This window comes from Fulmarus glacialis, unplaced genomic scaffold (assembly GCF_000690835.1).
Source record: "Fulmarus glacialis isolate BGI_N327 unplaced genomic scaffold, ASM69083v1 scaffold36884, whole genome shotgun sequence".
Taxonomy (NCBI): Eukaryota; Metazoa; Chordata; class Aves; order Procellariiformes; family Procellariidae; genus Fulmarus; species Fulmarus glacialis.
In genome coordinates this window covers 1-23,850 of record NW_009206783.1, presented here as the reverse complement: position 1 = coordinate 23,850, position 23,850 = coordinate 1, and the positions used below count along the sequence as shown (strand labels likewise).

General features: G+C 37.9%; 1 protein-coding gene across 1 annotated transcript in view; it reads right to left on the bottom strand.

Moving 5' to 3' along the window:
• The window catches only part of GSAP (gamma-secretase activating protein), a 43,152-nt gene extending 22,522 nt beyond the window's left edge, over positions 1-20,630 (bottom strand). The window contains exons 1-14 of the mRNA XM_009575877.1: positions 20,520-20,630; positions 15,907-15,963; positions 14,851-14,920; positions 14,377-14,433; positions 14,155-14,243; positions 13,651-13,720; positions 12,497-12,546; positions 11,073-11,177; positions 10,055-10,114; positions 9,342-9,385; positions 7,622-7,707; positions 3,032-3,109; positions 699-776; positions 139-231 (exon numbers count right to left, since the gene is read on the bottom strand). Coding sequence (XP_009574172.1) covers positions 139-231; positions 699-776; positions 3,032-3,109; positions 7,622-7,707; positions 9,342-9,385; positions 10,055-10,114; positions 11,073-11,177; positions 12,497-12,546; positions 13,651-13,720; positions 14,155-14,243; positions 14,377-14,433; positions 14,851-14,920; positions 15,907-15,963; positions 20,520-20,630 — 1,048 coding nt within the window. The remainder of the gene's footprint in view (positions 1-138; positions 232-698; positions 777-3,031; positions 3,110-7,621; positions 7,708-9,341; positions 9,386-10,054; positions 10,115-11,072; positions 11,178-12,496; positions 12,547-13,650; positions 13,721-14,154; positions 14,244-14,376; positions 14,434-14,850; positions 14,921-15,906; positions 15,964-20,519) is intronic.
• Between the last annotated feature and the right edge of the window lie 3,220 nt (positions 20,631-23,850).

The window sequence follows — 23,850 nt, the reverse complement described above, 5'->3', positions numbered from 1 at the left end:
TTCTTGTTTTTTCAATCTCTCCTTCTTCAGAACACTGTGCAATAAAGCAAACGTTGAGAAATACAACTTCCATGTAAAGAGATTTGAACAAGTTTCCACTACAACAATAAAATTAGTTCAAGCAGCAGTCTACTATACCTGTCAGAAATAAACTATAGCACAGCAGGTCAGGATGCTGAATATTCAGGAGGTGCAGGAACTGGCCAGGCAAATAAGCAGCCACATAATAGTCTATTTAAAGAAATAACAGTGGTCAATTTAGCAATTGTTCACTTATTTGCTTTAAGAGGCTGTTTCACATGATTCTCATCTTGGCCCACTTCTCCCTGATGGAATTGATTCTATCTAGGAAATATAAAAAGAGTTGATTAAAAGCTGCTGTTGTATTAACACAGGAAACACTAGTAATACATTTGGGTTTCCAGGGGAGGATTCAAGAGGCTTGAGACACTCAAGAACTCAGCAGCTGATCTCCAGAGCAGATTCTGAGGCAATTTCAAAGGAAGTTGCTTACTAATAGCGAGGTATTGCAGTACCAAACGCCAAATATAAAAGTTAAGCAAACAAAAGCAGCAAAAACCACAACTACTTAAAGTCAAGAAAAAAAATCCTTTCCTTCTAGAGAAGGGTTAGCCATTTGTCTCCCTACTGGCGACAGAGAATGGCAGTCACATAAGGAAGTAACACAAGTAACCTACCAAGATTCATAAAAGCCACTTCCTTCAATTGATGAGATTCTGTTCTTTCTAGAGAAACTGTAAAAGTTTTGTTGTAACCTGGGGAAAAATAATAATACTTTTAAAAAACCCAAACAATAAACACCATCTGCCACAAGCCAAGTATGACTTTATAGCTGGAAACTTCAGCAGTGCCAATACACCCAAACAGGGATATTTTAGACTGTTTTACGGGCTTGTCCGCACAGACAGATTTACTTCATCCTAAACAGAGTTGCTGCATACTTAGTAGACCTTCACCCACACAATGCAGTTCTTTAGTATGCGGAAACTGGCCATGCACTGCACAGCCTATGTTCATGTTTAAAGAAGCATTCATCCCAGAGCAAGCTTGTGTAAAAATACCTCCCCCCAAAAAAACCCCAAACACAAATCCTTTACATAGCTGTGCTTCGCATTTTGGTGATCTTTCAACTGCTTTAAAGAATTTCCAGCTTGTTTATCTGCATGCCCTGTTGCTGCAATTTAGTTCAGCTCTGTTTAAACATAGGCTAATTTCAGACATGCTGTGTTTGCATGGGCTTTGCATCAGCACAGCTGTTATTTTATTCTAGACTTGCACCATACTTCTTCTGGCATCCAGTAAGAACAACATAGAGCCCTCAAACTTCCTCAATCTCTCAGAAAAGCTGAAGATTAGAATAACTGAGGAGAAAATGATTGGCCTCCAAATGTCTACGCTGTAGTATCCTAAAGGCTGAATGGTGTCATGATTAGGATTCTACTTAATACTGCATGAAAATTCAAGGTAAGATAATAGATCCACAGTTTACAGGATCACCAAGGAAAAAAGTAGTTCATGAGCCATGCTTCAGCCACTCATCCAGGACTTTGATTCCTGACCTCAGCAGAGAGATATGCTTTATCTGTGCCGCAAAAAAAGAAAAATGAGACCTCCAAGACCAACAGCAACACTACAGATGAAGGGGTATTTAAAACAAATAGTTTTTCACACAAAATACTGACTGAAGTTTGCTTGCAATGAGTCAGTATACTCATGATCACTACCCTGTTACTTGCCAACGCAAACACATGCAACTGCAGAATACATCTGCAACATCGCGACTTTTGTGTTTATGCTACATCAAGTGACTGCTTTAACAGGGGGCAGAAAGCTTCCTTCCAAGTTTACAGATGCTGCAGCACAGACTGAACTCCTCAGATGTCTCCAAAATGTGGCTTATGGACCTGATATACCACTGCTTCTGTGGATCACGTCAGGACCAGTCTTAAAATTCTCTCATACGACTGATGAATCTTACATGAATCCACAAACAGCTCTGCACCAAACAACTCCACTCCATGAAGGTCATTTCAGATGCAGCTGGTCAATGTCACCATATTTATCCTCAGTTTCTTCCTGGTACACTTAGGGATGTACAAGGGCCATGGTTGGCTCCAAGCAACGCAACCACCCTTCAGCTATACGTCAAATACATCTGGGGAAATCAGCCCTTCATAGTAGTACAATGCAGAGTGCTGCCACACCCGGAATGGACTTTTCCAATTTTTTAGTGCCTTCAAGAACATAAAAATGCGGTTCATTCAATCCCACAATGTTCCAGCAGCAAAGCAACATGTTAGTGCAGCTCTGACATATGAAGTTTCCTGACACAAGAAAGCAAACACTTAAAGTAAAACAGAAGTATGTTGTCCACTTGAACATGGTTACTCCATACTATGCAGCTTCTCAATTGAAAAATAATTCGCCTCTCTCCTCCCTTTATCAAACGAGAAAGATCTTGCTAATGACATATGCTATTCTGATCAGAATAAAACAATGTTCTTTATTCTTTTCAAAAAAAAAAAGTCTTAAAATTAAGAGCTAGAGCCCCACTTACATAGCAACTATTCCTACAGTCAGTGGGTGTTGCACCTCTTGCTGTGAAAATGACATGTTGAACTGGAACTCTAAACAGACATTCAAGCTAAGAGCTGTTGGCTCTATTTCCCATACAAATGCCTTATGGCATAAGTACAACACACCTGCAAGCTCCCACAGATTTCATTGATGTTTGTGCTCAGCACGCCAGAAAGTCTGGCTAGAAATAAGGGCCAAATTAATAACCACTCACGAGGCCACTGGTTTGAAGCTACTCGTTCAGCATCAGGCAGGAAATCTACAGCAGGAAAGTCAACTTTGCAGCTAAAGGCAGCTGCCGTCTTTAAACACCAGCCACAGTAGTTAATTGCCTGCAGACTTTGGTAGTTATTTGTTTTGCAAGGCATTCTGTGACTCTTTCAGCAAAGTGACATTCTCCAAAATAAAGCGTAACTTCACAGGTTAATCTTACCTTTATGTAAAAAATATATGGAGTACGTTATTTCATCAGGAATATCAGAGGCTAGGCTACAACACACACACAAGCCTCCTAAAAAGACAAAAAAGGAAAAGAAAATTGACTTGTCCACCTGAATACCTAGACATCTTTACACTGCACAAAACGAAAGCAAGACTGTTTCAAATTAGAAACTAAAAATAATCTCTCAAAAAAGGTAAAGATTACAGAAATACATATTACATATCTCTAACCATCATTTACCTAGTGAAACACCCAGTAAGAGAAAACAGAGGAGGCAATACGGCACAATGGAAACCTGGGTTCTGACATGGCCAGTTCTTCTCTTTAGAAGTACATTTTTAGCCCTTCCCAGTAGAAATCATGCTTGCAGCTAGAAAACTGATCAAGCCTTTCTCTCCACAGACTGCCTCAATCTGTTCAGGGACTGTCAAATATGCACAGAACAACATAATAAAACACAGTTTGTTTGCTTTCTAAGTAATTTCACATTGGCAGCAGCATGATACACTACTAGAGCTTTCTCACACTAGAAATGATAGTCACTTCTCCCCTTTCCAGCCCAAAGAGCCATTAATGCCTTTTTTAGGAGAAAAGTCAGTCCTTGGCACAAGCTTATTTCAGCCAGGGTACTCTGTGCAGTTTTTTTTTCTCCCCCCTCCCAGCCTAATTCTAAATCAGACTGATACTGTTTTGACTCTACTGGATGGTAGTCCTCCCTCCACCTCTTATAAAAACTTTAATCCACTTATTCTGACGCTTTAGCAAGCTGCTTCGGCATTCATGTTAGAAACAGCTTCCAAACCACATTATCCCAATACAGTTGGGAAAGCTGGGCCACAACTATGACCGTTCACCTTTTACCTTTATTGAAAGTTTATCACTTAAAAGAAAAAAAAAAAAGGTAATACTAATACAGATACTGTTCTGTAAAAAAACAAAGGTTTATGTATACAGGGTATACAGAAAAAGGCACAGTATGGAAAAAGCACAAGTACAAAAACAGCACAGCTACCAAGGTATTTTACTTGGTAAAAGCCTTGGACTTCAGACCACAAGGCTGTACCATAGCTGTGATACAGATATGGCTGAGGCACTTCACAATTCTGGGGAAGGTAAATACTTTCTTTTGAGATGCAATTTTTTTTTCTGCTTATTCTTTAGCTGATTGAATATTGTTTGATATAGTTTTGCTTAGATATTTGAGCCATTTAGACAACAGACAGGGCATTTTGCCAGAGCACTTAGCATCTTTCAGAGCATGCATAATTTTTAAAGTAGCAGCATCAGGACTCATGAAGAAGACTGGAAAAGCTCCAGCAACCCACAATGCTGTTTTATTATCAACAGCTCCAACACTGCAAATTTCTTTCTTGTGTGCTGGAGGCTAGTGTATACACTGTCCTGTAAATTGTGCAACATGCAAGTGAGTCTGTTCAGATTGAAGTGTCACTGGGTAGTATATGCAAGCTGATCACAAAAACAGTGGCTATGGGGGACTACTAATAGGACATGTATCTTTCAACTCTAGGATACTGGTCCAAAAGTCAACAAACTGAACTACGAACAACAGAAAATATCAAATGGTGCTTCATTAATATAGATAGAAACACAACAGTCTCAGATCAGCAAGTGTCCAAGCAATGTCACATCTGATATCGACTTGGCAAACCCATTAGAGCAGCCAGAGACTGAGAATATGAGACAAATTCCCTTCCTACCCTTACCAGTGCTCTCTACAAATTAGAGCTGGGTTGCGCTGATGCAGGGAAAGCTTGTTATCCTATTGCACCTATATGGTGTTTCATGCGAAGGCAGAACCAGGTCTTCTACACTATCCATTCCAAAATCATTTGCAAACAGTAAGAGCTGTAGCTAAATGCCATAAGGTGAGAAGACTCACATGAAGATATATTTGGATGGACTCTTATCTTTTCAGAAATAAAAGGGAAAAAAGATCTCAACCACAACAAAGTAAAAAAAAAAAAGAAAGCATTTAAAAATTAAATTCTACTCATAGAGGGAAACAGCGAGTTACTACATTCAGCAGAATTAGGGAAACAACAATTACAACTGTGCCACTTGATAAATAAACATCTACCACTAGAATTGTAAAAGTCACCTATGAAGACATGAAGTTTTCCCTAGGAAACTTTAACTTCAAATTCCTCATTTCTGTTCATGCAGAAGCATAAGATGTAAGGCTGTACCAACATCTCAACATGGCATCCCAGTGTCACGATTCAAATACAACATTGCACAAGGGCATTTTGTCTAGTTGTACTGGCTTAGAAGTGACTTGCCTCACCTAACTTCAGCCATCCAAACATCTCTCATTTAGACTCCTATACAGCAAATGAAGAAATATGGATAGAAGCAGTCATCCTCTGGAGATGCTTTTTTCTCTCTATAAATATAGTCCAGATGCTTAACTTTTAGGCAGGTAAAGTTAGGTGACAGTAATCCAGGGTTTATGTCATCTTGCTGCGTGCACTTTTTTTAATACTGAGCAAATTTAACTGAAAAGTAATTCTAAAGCTCTAAAAGAAAACATAACAGCCCAGTGTTGTTTAAATAACCACTGAATTCTGGACAAAGTTAATTCTGAGACTAGAACTGCTTGATCTGAGCTAATCTAGAAGTACATAGGGGTTTTTATCTGGAGACATTTTGTCTCTGCTGAGGATAAGGAACAGGGCTACTTTTCTTCTACTGTGGAAGTTTGAGAAAGGAAGAGTGATTTCATTCATAGTTCAAATTGGCAGTAGCCAATAACAGTTTTATTAAATGGTAAATTGCATGGAATATTCCATTTTGAAGTCATGCCAATTATTCTTTGCCAGAGATGTCTAAACGGTACAAATAGGGATATCGGCATTAATATTTGAAGCATGCTAGCAGTTCCACAGAAGGCATAGTCTGCACCCCAAAGGGCTCGCAGTCCAGTTTTGTAAATCACCACAAATAAGAGGTACAAAAGGGAACTTTAGTGTGATTACCCACAGTGTTCTCCAACAACTAGATATGGTCTCATTGCCAAAACCATTTGCTCCAAACTGCTAGTTACTCAAAGTGGGTTGTGCAAAGCAACCCTCGGTTTCAAGCAACATTCTATGAAAAGCCACATGCAATACTCATTTAGTAAGTGTAATTGTCAAATTATGTGTTTCACATTAGGCACAACGACAAGTGCGTGTGAAAGGTTCCACACAGAATTTAGATACTGTGTTGCCAGATGGAAAAGAACATTTTACTTCAGGGTAACCAAATAACAGTCTTGTTGGAGGAAGACTGAATTTCATCCCAAACTAAAAGGACGTGCTTCAATCTGAACAAACCCTAGAGAAGTACAGATTTGAAAGGAAACATACATATACAAATCAATAACATTTTCCATTATTGACAGGCTGTTTGTACAAGAAATAATATGCTAACAGAGAAAAAGTAGCCTAATCTACGTTTGGTAGATAGAAACTTGGTTTTCTCTTATTTCTAATTCCTTCCCTTTAATCTTTGTAAGCATGCTGTCTGCGTTGGTAAGAAAAAAATCCATGTAAGGAAACTGTATTTCACTTCATTCACATTGATGGTCATTTCAACACAACTGGCAAATACCTCAGCAATTCGCCCGTGTGCATACAGCACGCCTTAAGAAGTGAGATGTAAAGCCACTTCTGCAACACGTCATACCCCTGTACAACTCTGTAGACTATTCAAAGGTTAATCAGACACCATCTCTGCTTGGCAGTATGGTCTAATTTAGAAGCTGAAAATCTGTTCATCACAGATGCCTCTTGAGACCAGTTTTTAACAAAAAAAAAAAAAGCTCATGGCATGCATTCATATGCAGAGAGACTCCTAAATCCTAAAGGTTTAAGGAACATTTTAGGTTTAAGTTTAAGGAATCATATATATACTAAACCCTTAAATATCACATACTAAGTTTAGTATCGCATACTTGGACCTTCTAAGTATCAGATACTAACAGCAACATGAAACTCTTAGAAACTGTATTGCACATGCTCTGTTTACGCGTGTCCACTCTGTAACACAACTACCTACCACGTCAGATACCCAGACAACAGACCTAGCCGAAACCTTCCTTGAATTTACTTTCTAATATGTTTTTGGTCAGCTTTAACATTAAATTGCTCTAATGTAATATACAACTGTGCTTTGGTACCACCTGTGTTCTGAAACTAGCAGAAAATGCTACAGTGTACTTAGACTGAGATATTTCACCATATGCATGCATGATACCAGTTCTTTGAAGTTCCTGGGTGACTGTTTTATTGTTGTGTTGATATAAAACCCTAGGTACTCGTCTGCTCAACTTGGAATGCAGCTTTCAGAGGGTAAAAAAACTTAAGAAAAATAGTGCACGGTTGCCTTCTCCCTCTCCTCACAGTTATCTGTCAAGTATACTCTAAAGGAATAAAAATCTCACACTCACACAAAAAAAACCACACAAAAAATACAAATATATATAATGTCTTACGAAGAAATTTAGTAATCAATTATGATTACACTGCATGATAATTACTAGTAGAGATCATTTTGACAATACTTGTATTTATTCATTACCTGCTTTACTCGTAAAAACCTGAAGATTCAAAGATTTAGATGCAACATCTTGGTCTTGACAGTAATCATATCCAAAATTCACAAGTCTATGAGTAAATAAAGATCACTAAATAAATCACTTCTGCATCCACAGAGATTCATCACAACACAAAGATCACAAGAACAGTCACTATATAAGCAAAACATACTAATTAAATTATAATCAAATGTTCTCCAATGCAAGTTAAATTAGGCTTTAACCAATCCGCTCAATGCTGTTAGAAATGACAATCCCAAGACTGCACACTATTATCAGAAACCAACAATTTTGATTATACCTGCAAACTTCATATTCACTTACTGCAGCATTGACCAACCATTCCTATACTTTGAAGTGGACGCAAGTTCTGATGAAGTACTGGAAATCTAAACATTCATCATACCAGAAAACTCAAAGGCTTTGCAGCCTAACTCTACCACTCTTATATCTGTAAAGCTACATTTTAATCTGCAATTAAGCACACTAATTTCAGCGGAAGTACTCGAAAAGGAAAGCACAAAATCACACTCACATGGAACTTGTTATACCATGACATTCTTTTTCAGTCTCATGCTGCCTGCGCTTTAATGGCTTTACGTATCTTTAAAATCTACAAGTCCTATTTTTGCCATGCAGAACATGCAACAGAAGATCGTAGTCAGTGTGCTCTGGCTTTTTTGTTGTTGGTTTTTTTTTTTGGTTGGTTGGTTGGGGTTTTTCCCCCAAAATTTGGGATTTCTGATCCTGTAGGGATTTTCCCCTAGGTCTTCTGCAATAATTTTGGAAAAAAAAAATTTAGCATTGAAGCTCTTACAAGAGTTGCATTTTTTCAGTACTAACTGCAGGAGGATACACTGCCCTTTTAGGGAAACCTGCATGTGCATAGCACCATACTGAGCCTTCTGCATAGCACTGAGACATTCTGAGAGCCACGGTTTGGGCAGGGTGAAACTCAACCACCTTCAGTTATTGATATCTGCTCTAGTAACTTTAGCCTCCCTTTTTATTCACAAAGAGAAACAGGCCCTTTTGGAATGTAAATTCAACTGATTGAAGATAGATGAGGATGAGACGAATTATGACTGAGAGTCAGACCATCCTGACTAGTTTTTCCTCAATTAAAGGGGGAGCCTTAAGGAGATAAGCTCACATGCAGTCATGCGCACGGTAGACACAGATAGAATCAGATGAATCTTAGCCTTTGAAAGTGCAGGCTGGTTGGAAATAGGATGCTGGAGGAGAAAAGAGTACAGGCAGTATCTCATAGGCTCTAAAAAGGAGCTACTGGTCTGGTTAACTGCCCAGTAAAACATGTAACAGCAATTAAAAATGGAGGGATTCCCTTGACAGGAATTTTGACATCACCACTACAACATACCCAAGATTAAAACAAATTAATTTAAATAGGTACAGAATACTCAGAGGAAAGATGATTTAACCTATAACTAGCTCTTCAGACAAATAATTTTTAAAAATGGCACCAAAAAGCAGTCAAGGATTAAATTACATTTTACAGTTGACCCTGATGAAAATGAGAGGAACTGGAGGTTTGGACACAGTGTTCGAATTATTCTCATGTTCCAGTACCATGTAGGCAACTGCAAACAAAGATACTGTGGTCTGGACAAATTTTACTTAGGTTTGTAAAACATTACCCCATATATTAAAAGGAAAGCAAAACAGAACATTAAAAAAGCTTACTTCAATTGTGTGTCATTTACAGAAATATCCAGGTGTGATTCCAGCTGTTAACCAAAAATAAACCAGTTATTTAGTGAGGTCAGTACACTATGATTAATATTTCAGACCAGTAAAATATGTCAAACTCACATTTCATCAGATTAAACATTTTAACAAAGTTTATTTATCCTCCTCTAATCCTTCAGTCACCCCCAAAACCATAAAATAGATTATTTAAAAAAAAAAAGAAAATAAATTGTGAGGTATTTAACCTCCTGCATTAGAGCAAATTTCAGCCACTGGGACAAAAGTCTAGTAACAATTACAAGTTCAACAGTTATAATTTTGATGTTCTGTTCTCTGTATTTTGGCCGCAACAGCTTTTCCTGTCTCGCTTAAAACTGACACAAAATTAGTACATGGTTTCTTTCTCTAGTGCATTTGATAACCCTTACACTTGAGTATAAGATCAATATAATGAATGTCACCTACTTCTAGGTCAGTATCTGTGCAATTCCACTGAAGTTACCTTACCGTGGCACAATCTGAATCTGACTGAATATATTCTTGAAAAGAGTATAATGCAAAAAAACCCAAATGGAAAAACAAAACCCAGTTTTCCTCTGCAAAAGTTGCAATAATAAAAGACAGTGAAACAGATCTCTGTAACAGTACCTGGAAGACATAATTACATCCCATTCAAAACCATTGTATAAAAAATACTCATGACTTACTATTGAGATAAAATTTTCATCAGGATAAAACTGGACACATTTTAAAGTACTCTTTGATTCCTGGAATTAAGAGGATGTGTTTTGTAACTGATAAAATAAAAAGCATATCACATAGACTGAAAAGTGACTGGATATTCCACACCGTTCTCCACACTCAACCCACTTTGCTAACAGATATGCAGAAGTTAGGGGACAAAAGACGACTTTAAAAACCACATATAACCCCCCACAATAGCACTATGACATGCTTCCTTCCTGTCCCAGATCATTATCTGCCAATCATCTATAATTGCGTGGGCCTTCACTTGAAGCATAGCATTATATGTCTCACACACACACACACCACATTCGAGAAAGTTAAAAAAATTGTTTTCCATAACTACCTATATAGCAAAAGGAACTGTATCTTATACTGGTCAGTTCATAAAGGGTATCTCAGAAACAAAAACAGGAATACATTTCTCCATCACAGTTCACTTCCTGTTATTTCCTAACACTCATATTTTTTTTGGTGGCTAAGAAGAGTTAAGAAAAACCAATTTTCATTTACGTAGAATACATCAAGTGCAAATAGTCCCTCACACAAAACAAACAAAAAAAACCCCCAAACCCAAAGAGTTCCAGCATTTCTAGCTAAGAACCTGCCCTCATTTGGTCACTCAGTAAGTCTGTGTACAACATACTTTCTAGATGTGAATTCTCTAGAACAGGGGCATTATACTCAATACAGTTTTTGGCAGATTTAGATTCTTTTGAATAAAAGACCTTTTTAAAGCCAAAAAACCTAACAAACCCACCCTTTTTTATAGAAAGCACTAAGACCACCAGTCTTCTTGCAATGTACTATGCACAAAGAGCAGTTAAGGCAAGTCTGGCTTTTGCTTTAGGTTATTTGAGGCAGGAACAAGACAGACTACTATAATGAAAAACAAACTCACACTATTATTACCCCCACACTCAAGACTTGACTGTCATGAGACAGGCAGAAACAAAACTACTAGAACGACTTTCATCTCACCTTTGGAACAACGTAGAAGAGCCTTTGTTCCAGCATATCCCATTGTGCCCAAATGAGATCATCTGCAACTCTGGCTCTTGGAAGCTGACCTGAGTTTTGAATTACCTAAAGGCAAAGAAAGAACATTAGAAGTCATCAAATAAGGTTCTATAACAATTACACACAGTCTGTGCTTTAAAGAGAAAAGCAATGACAGAAGAGGCGCAAATACTAAGGTGCTTGGAGGGAATATGCTACTTGTTAGCTGCGCAAAGTCCATCTTTGTTGTGTGTGCAAGGTTCTCAGTTTAAAGAGATCAGAAGGACAGTTTTCAGGGTACACCTACTACCAAATATATTTTCTTTGAGATTTCCCTGCTTGCAAGAAATTCACCACTTAAGCTGCTCAAAGTGAAGACAGAAAAACAGATGGCACTCTTCATCACAGAGAAGGGGAGAGGAGTGAAATACCACAGTCAGTTCAGAATCAGTTACGTTAACTATTGAAGGAAGATGTGTTCGCTCCAGAAGGGATTTCTGTACAAAGTCTCAGCCACATGATGGAGAGTACTGGCAGTAGGTAAAGGGCTAAAATTGTGGAAAACTGTTGGGATTGTATAAATGCACTCTTGAAAGATGTAGGGAGATTTCATGTCAACCAAAACAAATCTGTTTGTTAGAAGGAAATCAGATTTATCTGTTTTTTCTGATTACACTCTTAGTCTTTACTCCACTACTGTAGTCTAGCATATAAAACCCACCTGCTTTAAAAGCAATGATAAACTTTCAGAAAACCATGAAAGACTTCAAAGTGACTGAAAATCAGGACCTTAACTTTTTCCTTCCAAACCTGTATTTGTCTCCACAAAGTGAAACATTGGCTTTCATGACACAATTCTTTACTATATTAGATGTATGTTTATTAATAATAAGTCTTTTAAGCAAAACATCCACATTTGTTGAAGACAAATTAATGTTAAAAACAGGAAAAGGAGATGAGGGGAAAAAGAGACTGGAACATTCACAGTACTTGGAGTATATCTAAGTTTTATGCCTTTTGTTTGTTTACTTGTTTTTTAAATGAAATCTTTACTGGGACACAGAGACTCCCAAAAGGCAAAGATAAGAAGGTGACTCTGCAAATATTTTAAATGGTTTAAAAATGAATATACACTATATTTACTCCCAACTTCTAACATACAGACGCATTCAGCAACAAACAAAAAACAATAAAATAAGTAACTTTCCTCATAGATTACACAAGTATACAGGTTTTTCAATCAGCTTTGTGGTTAGCTGCATAAGCTGCCATACTATCAATATTTTCTTTAATATACTTTCTGTTGCCCAAGTATAAAACTACAAAGACAGTTAGCTAAAATTACAAACATTTAAATTTTCAATTAAAGCAAAAAAAATCAAAAGCCAAGATTTTTCAAGTCTTACCACTTTGTGTTCTTCTTCTGCAACAACATGAATGTCAAATTGTTCAATATCTTTAAAATATATTAAAAAAAAAATCATTACAGACATACATTTTTCTATGCTTTTATACAGCTTATTAAACAATCTCACCTTTTAGAATGCTATAAGAACACATTAGGGCCAGGAAAGTTCAACTCAGTGTAAGAGGAAATCTGTGATATATGAACACAGTTGCTTATGCAGACACATGACCTCTCTTCCCTTCCTGAGCCAAGGGTGGCCTCAGCCATACCACCTGGTGGAAACAGTTTTCTGCCCACATCAGCGCAGCACCATCAGGAAGAGTGCTAACTGAAACATGCCAAACCAAGCCAAGGAGCACACTTACGAAGAAAGAGCATGCAAAGCTGCATGCCTGTGCCTGAGACTACACCCTAGCCCTGTTTCACTTCCTAGCATGAATACCACCTCACCACGCAAAATTCCTGAAAGTTATTGGTGGTTTGCCTATGCGAAGGGTGCCAGATTCACCCAGCAGATGTTATAAATGTTTCTGATATAGTTCATAGCACTATGTGAATGTACTAGGAGGTGAACTCTGCCCACCTAAATGCAGCTACCTAAAGGTTGGTGCCTAGCTTAGCAGAGAAGACGGGCCTCTCCAAAAAGATGGGAAAAGCGATCTCTCTCTATAATAAGACTGAAAGGCAAGAGGGATAAACAGCCTTTTCCAAGTGTCCACCTCTATCCATTCCCTCCCATTAGATTAGGCTGAACATGCAAAGTTAGCTGAATCCAAGGAACTATTGTCCTATTCTTATGCCACTTGTCACACGTTAAATCACATAGTCAATCTCTCATAGTCAGTCGATCTGCTCTGAATTTATCTAGGCAGCTATAAAAGTCTATTTTAGCTTTTTTAGAAATAAAGATAACTGATGAATGCATGAATTAAGCAAATAATTGCAGTCAAAGCTGGCCATTCTGCTAACATTGAAAAAAACCCCATTAAATTATACCGTTTTTGAAAGACACTCGAAATACCTAGAATAGCTCACACCCTTTTTTTTTTTTCCTGTTTTTTTCCCCCCCAATAAAAGCCTACCAAAAATATAATCTATAATGATCATCTTAAAGTAAAAGAATAGCAATGTACTTTCAAAATATTAACTCACATTTATCTTCCGAAACTAGCAAGAGGCGACTTTCTGTAGAAGTATTTCTGCCTTCAACTGGATAAAGAAACTATACAGAAAGTTTCAAAAAAGTAAGTAAATAACCGAAGTAGTTTAGAACACTGATCTAAAATTTTTTGGTTTTTTTTTTTTTTTTTTTTTTTTTTTTTTTTTTTTTAAGCTGGGTGTTTACATATTTTCAAATTAAAACAGGCACACTAATGATATTTAATTAATAAAAATAGCTATTATTTCAGACTAATAGTCACCAATCACTATAATTGCAAGCTTCGGGGGACTGAAGAGAAATAAAAAAAGTAGCCTTCATGTCAGAGAAATATTCTACATCAAAGTTTCTCATTTTTTTCCTTCTATGAAGAAACACGGGCACACTATCTCTGTAACAGCTGCAAGATAACATGAGATATTTCTGCACTCAACCACTTTTTCTCTCTAGCATAGTGGATTAAAAAGCTTTATATTTAGATTAGTTGAATAATTTACCTGTACTCGAACACAGCTATCCACAGCCTTTAGGACTCTCACATTATTAATGGGATGAATTTCAACTAGCAAGGTTAAATACTTGGATACTGCAAAAAGAACATGTTTTAGATAGCATTATCCTGTATACACAACTTTGTTTTCTAAACAGAAATTATGTGGGGAAAAAAAGCAAAAGGGTACAATATTTATAAGAGTATTAAAACAATCCACTTGTAGTACCTGACTGTAATAGACGACTTATTCTTTCTTCCTCTGTATATTGACGGAAGCTGACCGCTAAGGGAAAAAAAAACAAACAACCCCAATACAACCACAGTGAGCAATTTGATATTAACCTTACTAAACACTCTCGGAGAGCATCACAATTTTTTTTTACCAAAACATGTATGTTAAAGGAACAACAGAAGCTCTTCTAGGTGTAGGAGGCATGTATAAATGCAGGAGGGGGATGTGAACAAAGGGTCAGTGTGTCTTAGATTTTTGTTTTAATAAAACAGCAATATCGTTACAGCTGTGTCTTTATGTTGTTACCTACATTATTTGGTGATGGATCCACTGAAATGCATAGACTGCTGTGGGAAACATATGGGTCAAAATAGATTTAAATAATTCTAGACCCAAATGTATCATGCTACTAAACTAAATCATCTTTACCATGACACAAAAAAATTTAATGATAAAACACATATTTACCCAATAACGTCCTTTCATTGTTGACCGAACAACTGATTATGCGTAGATCCCTCTCAAACATATAGAGGTGCTATAAAGAAACACATTAATGCTAATAAATTATTTTTTTAACTATATAAAGAAAACAATCTAATTACTCCTCCTTAGGAAAACACTGCTGACCAGTACACCATTTTTATAGCAAATTATTTTACGGCCAGAACCATATTTCAAGCCTCAATTAATCAGTTCTCCTTTTTCTCATTTGTTTGTTTCTTACTGGTCCTTTTGAGCTCTATGTTGCCACTAGAGCAGCATAGCAGACCTTTATGTAAATATGAAATTTCACCCATTTCATACTGTTATGGGGACACCTGCAAAGGCCCGTTATCATGATTCCAGCCACTGAATTGCAGTACATTCAGTTTTAGAATAATTTCTTACAAATAGTAGTACCAAACAGACTGATGATGCACACATAACAAAGAAAACCCAAAACATTTACTTCTTAGCACATATGTTCAGTGTGAAAAGGAGTGGAAAAGGCTTGAATTGGTTGTTTAGAAATAAAGATTGCAGACATAGAATCATAGAATCATAGAATCATTAAGGTTGGAAAAGACCTCTAAGATCATCAAGTCCAACCGTTAACCCAACACCACCATGCCCACTAAACCATGTCCCTAAGCGCCTCATCTACACGTCTTTTAAATACTTCCAGGGATGGTGACTCCACCACTTCCCTGGGCAGCCTGTTCCAAGGCCTGACCACTCTTTCAGTAAAGAAGTTTTTCCTAATGTCCAGTCTAAACTTCCCTTGGCGCAACTTGAGGCCATTTCCTCTCGTCCTATCGCTTGTTACTTTACATGACGCTTTACTACTCCCAAGTCATTCAGATGTTCTGTAATGTTCTGCATCTCAATACTACTGAGCATCGAGTACCTTCTCTGGTCTCTTTTCTGTTCCAAACAAGTATATACTCCATAAGTACATAACATACTATGTTGCATCAGGCATCAAAATATGAAACACTACAGCACTGTCTTCACCAAGGAGAAGCCTAGTATTGTTCTCACCTCATTTTGTTTAGTCTGAAGATCGTACAATCCAATATGAGTATTTCTTTGATTTCCCTATGGATGAAAACAAATTAGCACTGGCAAGGTAAATATATACAAAGTTAAACATTGTTTTTATTTTTTTCCTACTTCCCTCTCCTCCTCCCCTTGACACACATCCTCGCACACTTCCCTGTCCTATAAACAGGCAGTTAATGATCTAATTCCAAGAAAGCGAGGCAAGAAAGAGAACGAAGATTTTTTTTTTTTCCTTTTAGAACTAACACATGGGATAAAGCTGAAATGTGGCCAATCCACAGCCCACGTTGCATAAGCCAAGTGCCTCTCTCTCACTTTAGTTCTAAACTGGTTTTAGTTATAGGCAGTAGGGCCAGGAAGAGAGATGTCTGTACAAGAATGAAAGGGGATGTTATGGCCCCTGGAAGATTTAAGGCTGGTATTCCAAACGCCACCAACTCGGTAGGTCATTGCTCCAAAAGGGAGCACAGAAACATCAAAAATCACCAAACACAGCTTGCACGGATCTGGCTGCAGACTGGAAAAAGGATTTCAGCTCTGCTTTAGGAAATGATTGTTTGAAGGCTAAATATATTTCACAAGCTCAGATGACACCATTAGCCTGCTGCCTTTGAAAAGAAACATAATACATTCTAGCTTATTGATAATAACATACAATAATTTTGTTTGGGGCACTTCTAAGACTATACCAATCAAAACTTTTCTTCTTGGTAATTTTCACCATGCTTTAAATTTTCAAAATATTTAAAAACAAAAATTAAAAATAAACTCTGCTTGGCAGCATGTATTGCATATCAAATCAAGCAGAAGTCTATTAATGTACTCTAGGTATAGGCACTAAATTGCTAAACTGTTGAAATGAAATCCAGCCACACAGGCTTGTATTCAAACAGTGAGCATCGTTGTTTTTAACTACAGCTTGGGGGGAGAGGGGAGAAATCTGTGGTTATTTACAAAGTTATGGCATCTTGCTTTGTGAAGTTAAAACAAAAGCCTGAGTATTCTCTTCCTAATGGGTCTGAGTGTCTCATTATTGTTGTGGCAATGACAAAAGTCTTTGACTTCTGATTTAAACTAGGAAAACAAAATGTCTTTATATTAAGATACAGACTTCAGGCCTCCTAATTTAAGGTTAAGCAAGTGCTTTCAAAAATAACTGTTCTTTCCAAGTGTGTCTGAAATGCTAACATCCTCTGTACTTAGCTACTGAAAAATATACTTTACAAGACTAGTAACAGGACTACATCAGTGCCCATATCTGCGTATAAGCTAAGACACTTGTTTTCATGTTTACTCTAAAGATTCTTGTATTGCCTTGCAAAATAGAAGCGCTGACACTAGAATTCATTTCTGTTAAAAATATCTTTCTCTATATCAACTATCAATGTCACAAAAGACAGACACTGTCAAAACTACAGTACAATGCAATGGTCTAAAATAAGCTTGAAAATAAAGCTCATTCTCCACCTTCCCCTGATTTCACGCAGAATGCAGTTGACTTTCTTCCACTTAGCAGACAAAGGTTGTTTTCTATTTGTATCTATTAGGAAACAAGCCAGGGCAGCTCAGTTTAGTTTACATCCTTGTTTGTGCGCTATCCTCACTGACAATGTCACAGCTACCGTTTGCTGCTATAAAACCAACAGGAAAGGCTCACAGACATATAGCTGTGTTTTGCAAAAGTGGTAGCTCATTAGTTATAAATAGTTTATCGTGAAGGGGGGGGGGAGAGAGAGAGAGAGAGAGAGAAAGAGATATTGAACTGCCTTAACAACTCAGTAAGATCTGTAGTTTGTTAGAAGCTGTAATTACATGGTGATTTCTCCAATGTAAGTTTAAGGAAACAGAAGGACTAGCTGCAGACACTAAAAGCAGTCTGTTTTCCCCAGGTAAGCTTTCCAGTGTGATAATGTATATTAGCAGAACAGAATAGCAAAGCGCAAAGAATACTTATATTTTAGAACAAGTTTGTAAAAATTTAGAAGTGTCAAATCAGGGCCTAAAACTCCTTGATATTCACTAAGATGCATACACCGAGACTCTTTTCTTTCTATGTAAATATGAATGGATACTACTCTTAAAGGGTTTGCACTAAACTCCAAAACCACAGAATTGTACCCATACGTTGTCAACGGACTGTTTCAGAAAAGGAAACATTTAGATTGAATCCTTGTTAAGTCAGTAGTAAAGTCTAAAAAGACAGACACAGACACACAATTCTCCCAACACTTGCTGTTTTTTAGCATTCTACTCTTGAGAGAGAGGAAGAAAAAAATTCAGTCCTGCTTTAAGGTATCACAGTCCCAAGGTGTGACTGCAGCTGACACAGAAATAACTAATGTAATAAAATGTAATAAAAGCACAGACATCAGGAAAGGCACAGCTTTAGCAGCTCAGGACCCAGCCTGTTCAGGATACTGGGTATGCAGCTATGCAGCCACAGTGTGGGCCATCATATTTGCTTCTACCAATATACAAGCCAGCTAGACTAACACGAGCTTTGGGGCAGACATACCCACATGTTCTTATCATGCACGCAAAGAAGTGTAGAGGTATTGACTCCCATTGACATCAATAGCATCTAAGTGGATATCAACACTTTCAGCTGATGAGCAGAATTTTTATTGATCCAAGAAAGAAATGCGTACCACACACTATGAACAACTTCTCTCTGGGAGAAGCATCATATATTTAATGCAATACCACCTTAAGATACATTTGTTCTTTGTGAGAAAACTCCAGGAAGTATCTTCCAGTTTGCCCACTAGCAAGTGTAAAAAAAAACTTATAGTAGAAGCAAACAAAATATGTCAGCATCCTTCCCAACAGAGGAATAAATAGATGCTGGTTCTTCAGCAGGCTGACTCACTCAGGAGAAAAAGATCAGACTACTTTATCATGGTAAGAGACCAAGAAAATAAAAAGCAGCAGCATCTCCTTTGGGATGGCATTTGAGAGGTAAGAACTGCAGCACAGCTGTGCAGTTTGCTAGTTCCAGTTCTCAGGCTTCGTCATCCAGCCATTCCTACCACACAGACTGCAGCGGTCACTTTATTCCCAAAATTAGGAAAGAGAAACTACAGCAAACATTTTCAGTGACTTCCTATGCAGCCTTTACCTCTAGGTTTGGGGAACTAAGCTTAGATGTTTAAATCCTCCTGAGAGTCATTGGCCTATTCAGTCAACGGAGTCTAGTGAGTATTTGTCCACCTCCGCCACCCCACACACCTCCTCCCAAAATACAGGCTACAAGTGCCAGTTCTCCAAACTCCACTAACTGTTTTGACCAGATCCCTGCTGACCACAATGGGAGCTTAGACACCTAGCACGCAGGCAGACACCTACGTTTAGATGTGTGAACCTCAAGCTACAGCTCACCCCTTGTGCCAGCTGCAAGAGCCTGAACAGCATACAAGGCAGTTGGAGTCTGCTGTTAGAAGCCTAAAAAAGCTTAGTGTGAGATTCCATAGATGCTAGAAAGCAGCAACATCACATATATGCAGTACCAGATCTCCTGTTGGGAGCTACACAGGTTACTTTCATTATGTCTTTCTAGAGTATTGAGCAATGCAAAAAAAAAACTTGACACATTCTTTAGTGTTGTTTTTATGGTTACTGTTGTCTTGTACAGACTCCCCTCCCTATGCTTGTACTAAAGGAAACATCCACCCACAGTTAAAGTGTATTATACCTTGATGAAGGCCTCACCTCTTCCCTTAACCCTAAGGAAGCTGGAGAGTTTTAGCGTTGTTTAGCGGGAGGGGAACAAAAGGTAGCCCTATTCTACTGGAGTCTGCTATCTCCAATCTGTACTCTTTAAGAACCAAGATCCTCCAAAATCCACCTGGGTCTACAGATTTCTCTGAGATGCACAGAAAAGAACCACAGCTTCTCTCATCAAGGGGAAACCTTCTCAAACCATTTAAAAATCTCTTGGAACTACAGGTGTTTCAACCTAAAAGTTATACATAAGCCATGAAGAACAGAATCCTATGTTAAAAAGGATAGCTCTAGATAATTCAAGACATCAAATAAATAGGAGTTACTTCAGACTACTTGCAATAAAGTGCTATAGATGAATCTTAAAGCAACAAAGAAGAAAGGCAGAAGCAGAGTTAGTGTTAGATAAACGGCATCTTAACATATATATTGGTAGGAGGAAACATATTTAACTAAAGCAGTTAATTTAACATAATTAACTAAATTAACTATTAAATTTAACTAAATTTAATAGTCAGACTTCCCTGAGAAATTCTGAGGGTGAAAGAATGTGCTGCTTACAAAGAGTTGATCTGTTAAAGAAATGGCATTTCATTCAGGGTGAGATTCTGGCCCCCAAAAAAATCAACAGCAAAAACCCTATGGACTTAATCAGGTCAGTACTTTACTCTCCATTTCATCATTCTTAACCTTTGTTTGAAGTGGAGACAGGTATTTTCCCATTGCCCAACCCCCCAAATTGTAATCAGTTGAGTTTTCATGTTCTAACCCTCACTGCGAAAAGTTTTAAACTACAAGGACTCAAGTAGGCATAGATACACATACAAAGTTATCCTCTGCTATATTTTTATTAAGTTCCGAGACAGACTTACCTTCCAGGTATAAATAATTTTTCCATTTCTTTCAACATTTACAACGTAGAGCGCTGATGAATTCTCAGAAGTACCTGAAATGATAAGTATCAAAAGGCACAGGATTTTCATTTGAGCTGAAATTTCATCATACAATTTATGCACACTTTAAGCAAAGATATTAAATACACTTTTACATATAAATACTTCTTTGTACATGCCAAAATTACTCCCTTCTGGAAACAGAGAGAGACTTTCTTACACCATGATTTAAATCTGATAAACTTCAACACAAAACAGTTAAGGGGTTTCAAAACACACAGGAAAGAATTATTTACATAAACTCCTAACTCTTCATTATAATTGTGATTCTAATGGCCACAACCTTTTGTGATGAAAATGGAATGTGCTTTTTCACTATCTTCCATTCACAGAAAAAAAAAAAAAATTTGCATTTATCCATTATACACAACATGGGATTCAAACAGTTACGTTGCACTCCAATCCTCAGAACATTACAGGGAGATAGAACTAGCCCGAGGGAAAGTGTCACTTGCTCCCACCTGCCCCTTCAGCATCCTAAAGGAAGGCCTGGAAATAAACTACATCTTCAGAGATTAGCTTTACAACAACAGCCCCCCCAAGAACCCAGAAGAACCACAAGATTAAGCACCATATACATATATGCAACGTACCTACAGGTACAAGGGAATTAAGCAATGCAGGACAAGAGATATGATGTGGGGTGTGAATGAAAGAGTAGGGTTAAAAGGGAAACGGATAAGCAGTAAGCTAGGATGGACTCAGAAAGAGAAGAACGCATCTCGACAAAGCAGCGCAAAATAAAAAGTAAAGGAAAATGCCAGAAAAAAAGATAAAACATTGTACTCAAGATGACAAAAATGCAAGCTTTCCTGGTGCTGCTTTTCTGTTTTCTAATCACTGCAGCCACCAAAAATGTGTTTATCTCAGATGGAACTTTCATTAAAACTGGGAATTTTGCCCTTAGTAAGGTTGACAGCTGCATGACTGGTCCTAGTTTTAAAATAAAGGTAGCCTGTAGTTCAGTAAGCATCAACAAAAAGAATTCTCCACAACTCTCGGCAAGCATTTAGTCAAGTTCAACACTATTTACTTTGCAATTATCACAAAGCATTGATAGAAGGAAGATATGTGAAACTTAGTTTCACAAGCCTGATACTACGAACTGGCTTGTACAGCTTGCAGTGATAAAAAAACCCCAACTTTTTACAAGTATTATCAGAAGGAAGTAAATTCTGTATTTTGTTGTGGGAGGACAATGAAAATCCTTAGTGTACATTTAACGACGCATCACTTTCTACTGGTTTCAGATCAAAGTACACTAAAAAACCACTACATTAGGCTAGCCAGTGACGACTGAGAAAGTCTCAGATAACCATATATTCTGCTCTTCTTTTAGTGGAAACTTCCCAGAATTTAACCACCACCTCAAACTTTCAAGATGAGTACTACAGTCTCCACACTTCTCTCTCATACAATACTTCCTCAGAACAGAATTTAGCTTGAGAAGGTCCACAAGAAATCTCCATGTCAATGAGCTTCTCTCTTACCCAACACAGAGATCTTAAAAGTGTTCAAAAAGTTCCTTGTCAGAAGCAAGTTTCATGCCACTGAACATTGTCAGTGGGAATATGGAGCCAAAGAAGAAGTAGCAATCATCTCTGCCCTTGGAAAGTCCTGCAGTAGAACTCCGCATGCAGAATTACAATTTCTTCCTCATCCCCACAGCTTAGACCAGAAGATGAAGGGCTGCAAAAGAACCAACCCAACCCGCCTGCAAACAACTCTTATCAACATACTCAGGAGAATGCAGACTTTGATTTCCTGAAGGCCACTATACGCAGCTCAAACAAAAATAAGTGGAATAAAGAGAACAAGGCTGGTTCTCTACACTTGCCGTTCCCCTCCCATCATCATAGCTCCCAGCTCTCATGCAACTAGAAATTCTCACATGCTATCAAGGGCTTTCAAGTCTTCAGGAAAGAAAATAATAAATATGAATAACTATAACATCCGAAACCACTGACACAAAAGTACCACAACTCCTAAAAATTACTTGCTTTCTGTGAATAGGTATTTCTTTGATGTTTAAATGAATCTTTTCAAATTCCTACCTCCCACCTTCACATTCCTAATACACCAGCACTACACCAGGGGTAAAAGTCGGTATACACAGACAAAAGTTGAAATGCATACAGCAATGCTGGTATCTGATCAGATGCACCTTCCAACCTAGATTCTTCTGTGTTACCAGGGGCATTTACTGAATGAAGAGTCTATATTACATTTTAAAAAGCTGAACGTGATTGTCCCTTTCCCAAACATAAGTCAGCAGCATTTTGCGATCTTTATGACATAAATGCATAGGTTAATTGACTCACTGAATTCATCACAGATGAACTGATAAATTCATAGATGAATTGATTATGCGTGGAGAATTTCAGAATTTTACATCATTCAACAGCTGTTCAGTAAACTATCTAGTATATGTGAAATAATTTTTAACAGATTTTGTAACTGATGGCTTGGTAAATAATTTTCTTTTATAAAAACGAAAAAAAGCTGTTACTTTCTGGTTTACCTCCAAACAAGTTCTTATGAAACTATTTGATAACATGCCCTCAACATGAGAAGCAAGTTAAATATTTTGAGTTAATTAAAAGCAACCAAAGGAGCTGAGGTTTCAAATTCATCACATGGTGCATCAATGACCATCTATTTCTACTGAAGTAATAATTATTCAAGTTTTTGGTTTTTTTTTTTAGACTAAGGGTTCCATCATTTTCTGAAAAGCAGAATTGAGCCATCTGCCCTGCAGATGAATGAGAACAAATCCAAGCAAAAAAAAACCACAGGGCCAAGAATACGGTGGGGTCATTCTTTTTTTCCAACCACTACATCAAGCACTCGCTATGCTAGCTATCGCACACTGCTGTGATAGCTAACACTTTATCTAATTTTAACTAGCACTCATTTACCACGTAGACAAAAGTGTTTGGGGTTTTTTTTCCCCCTGCCTGAAAGGGAGAGGGAGTCGTGCTAAGTCTTTTTTTTTTTTTGGGGGGGGGAAGGGGGCGAAGGCAAAAACCCAAACAAACACGTGTGAAGAAGCAGAAGAAACAAACAAGCTGCAGAGTGCAGCGGACGTGCAGAAGTGCTTTCGGCACGTGGGAGGTTCCTTGAAGACATCAGACTTCCCCGCCCCAAGTACCCCGGCCACAGGCACCCGGGGGCAGAGCCGACAGGCGGCCCGGGGGCGGGCGTACCTCGCTCCTCTAGAGCGCGGCCGAGGGGGGGCAGCGGCCGATCC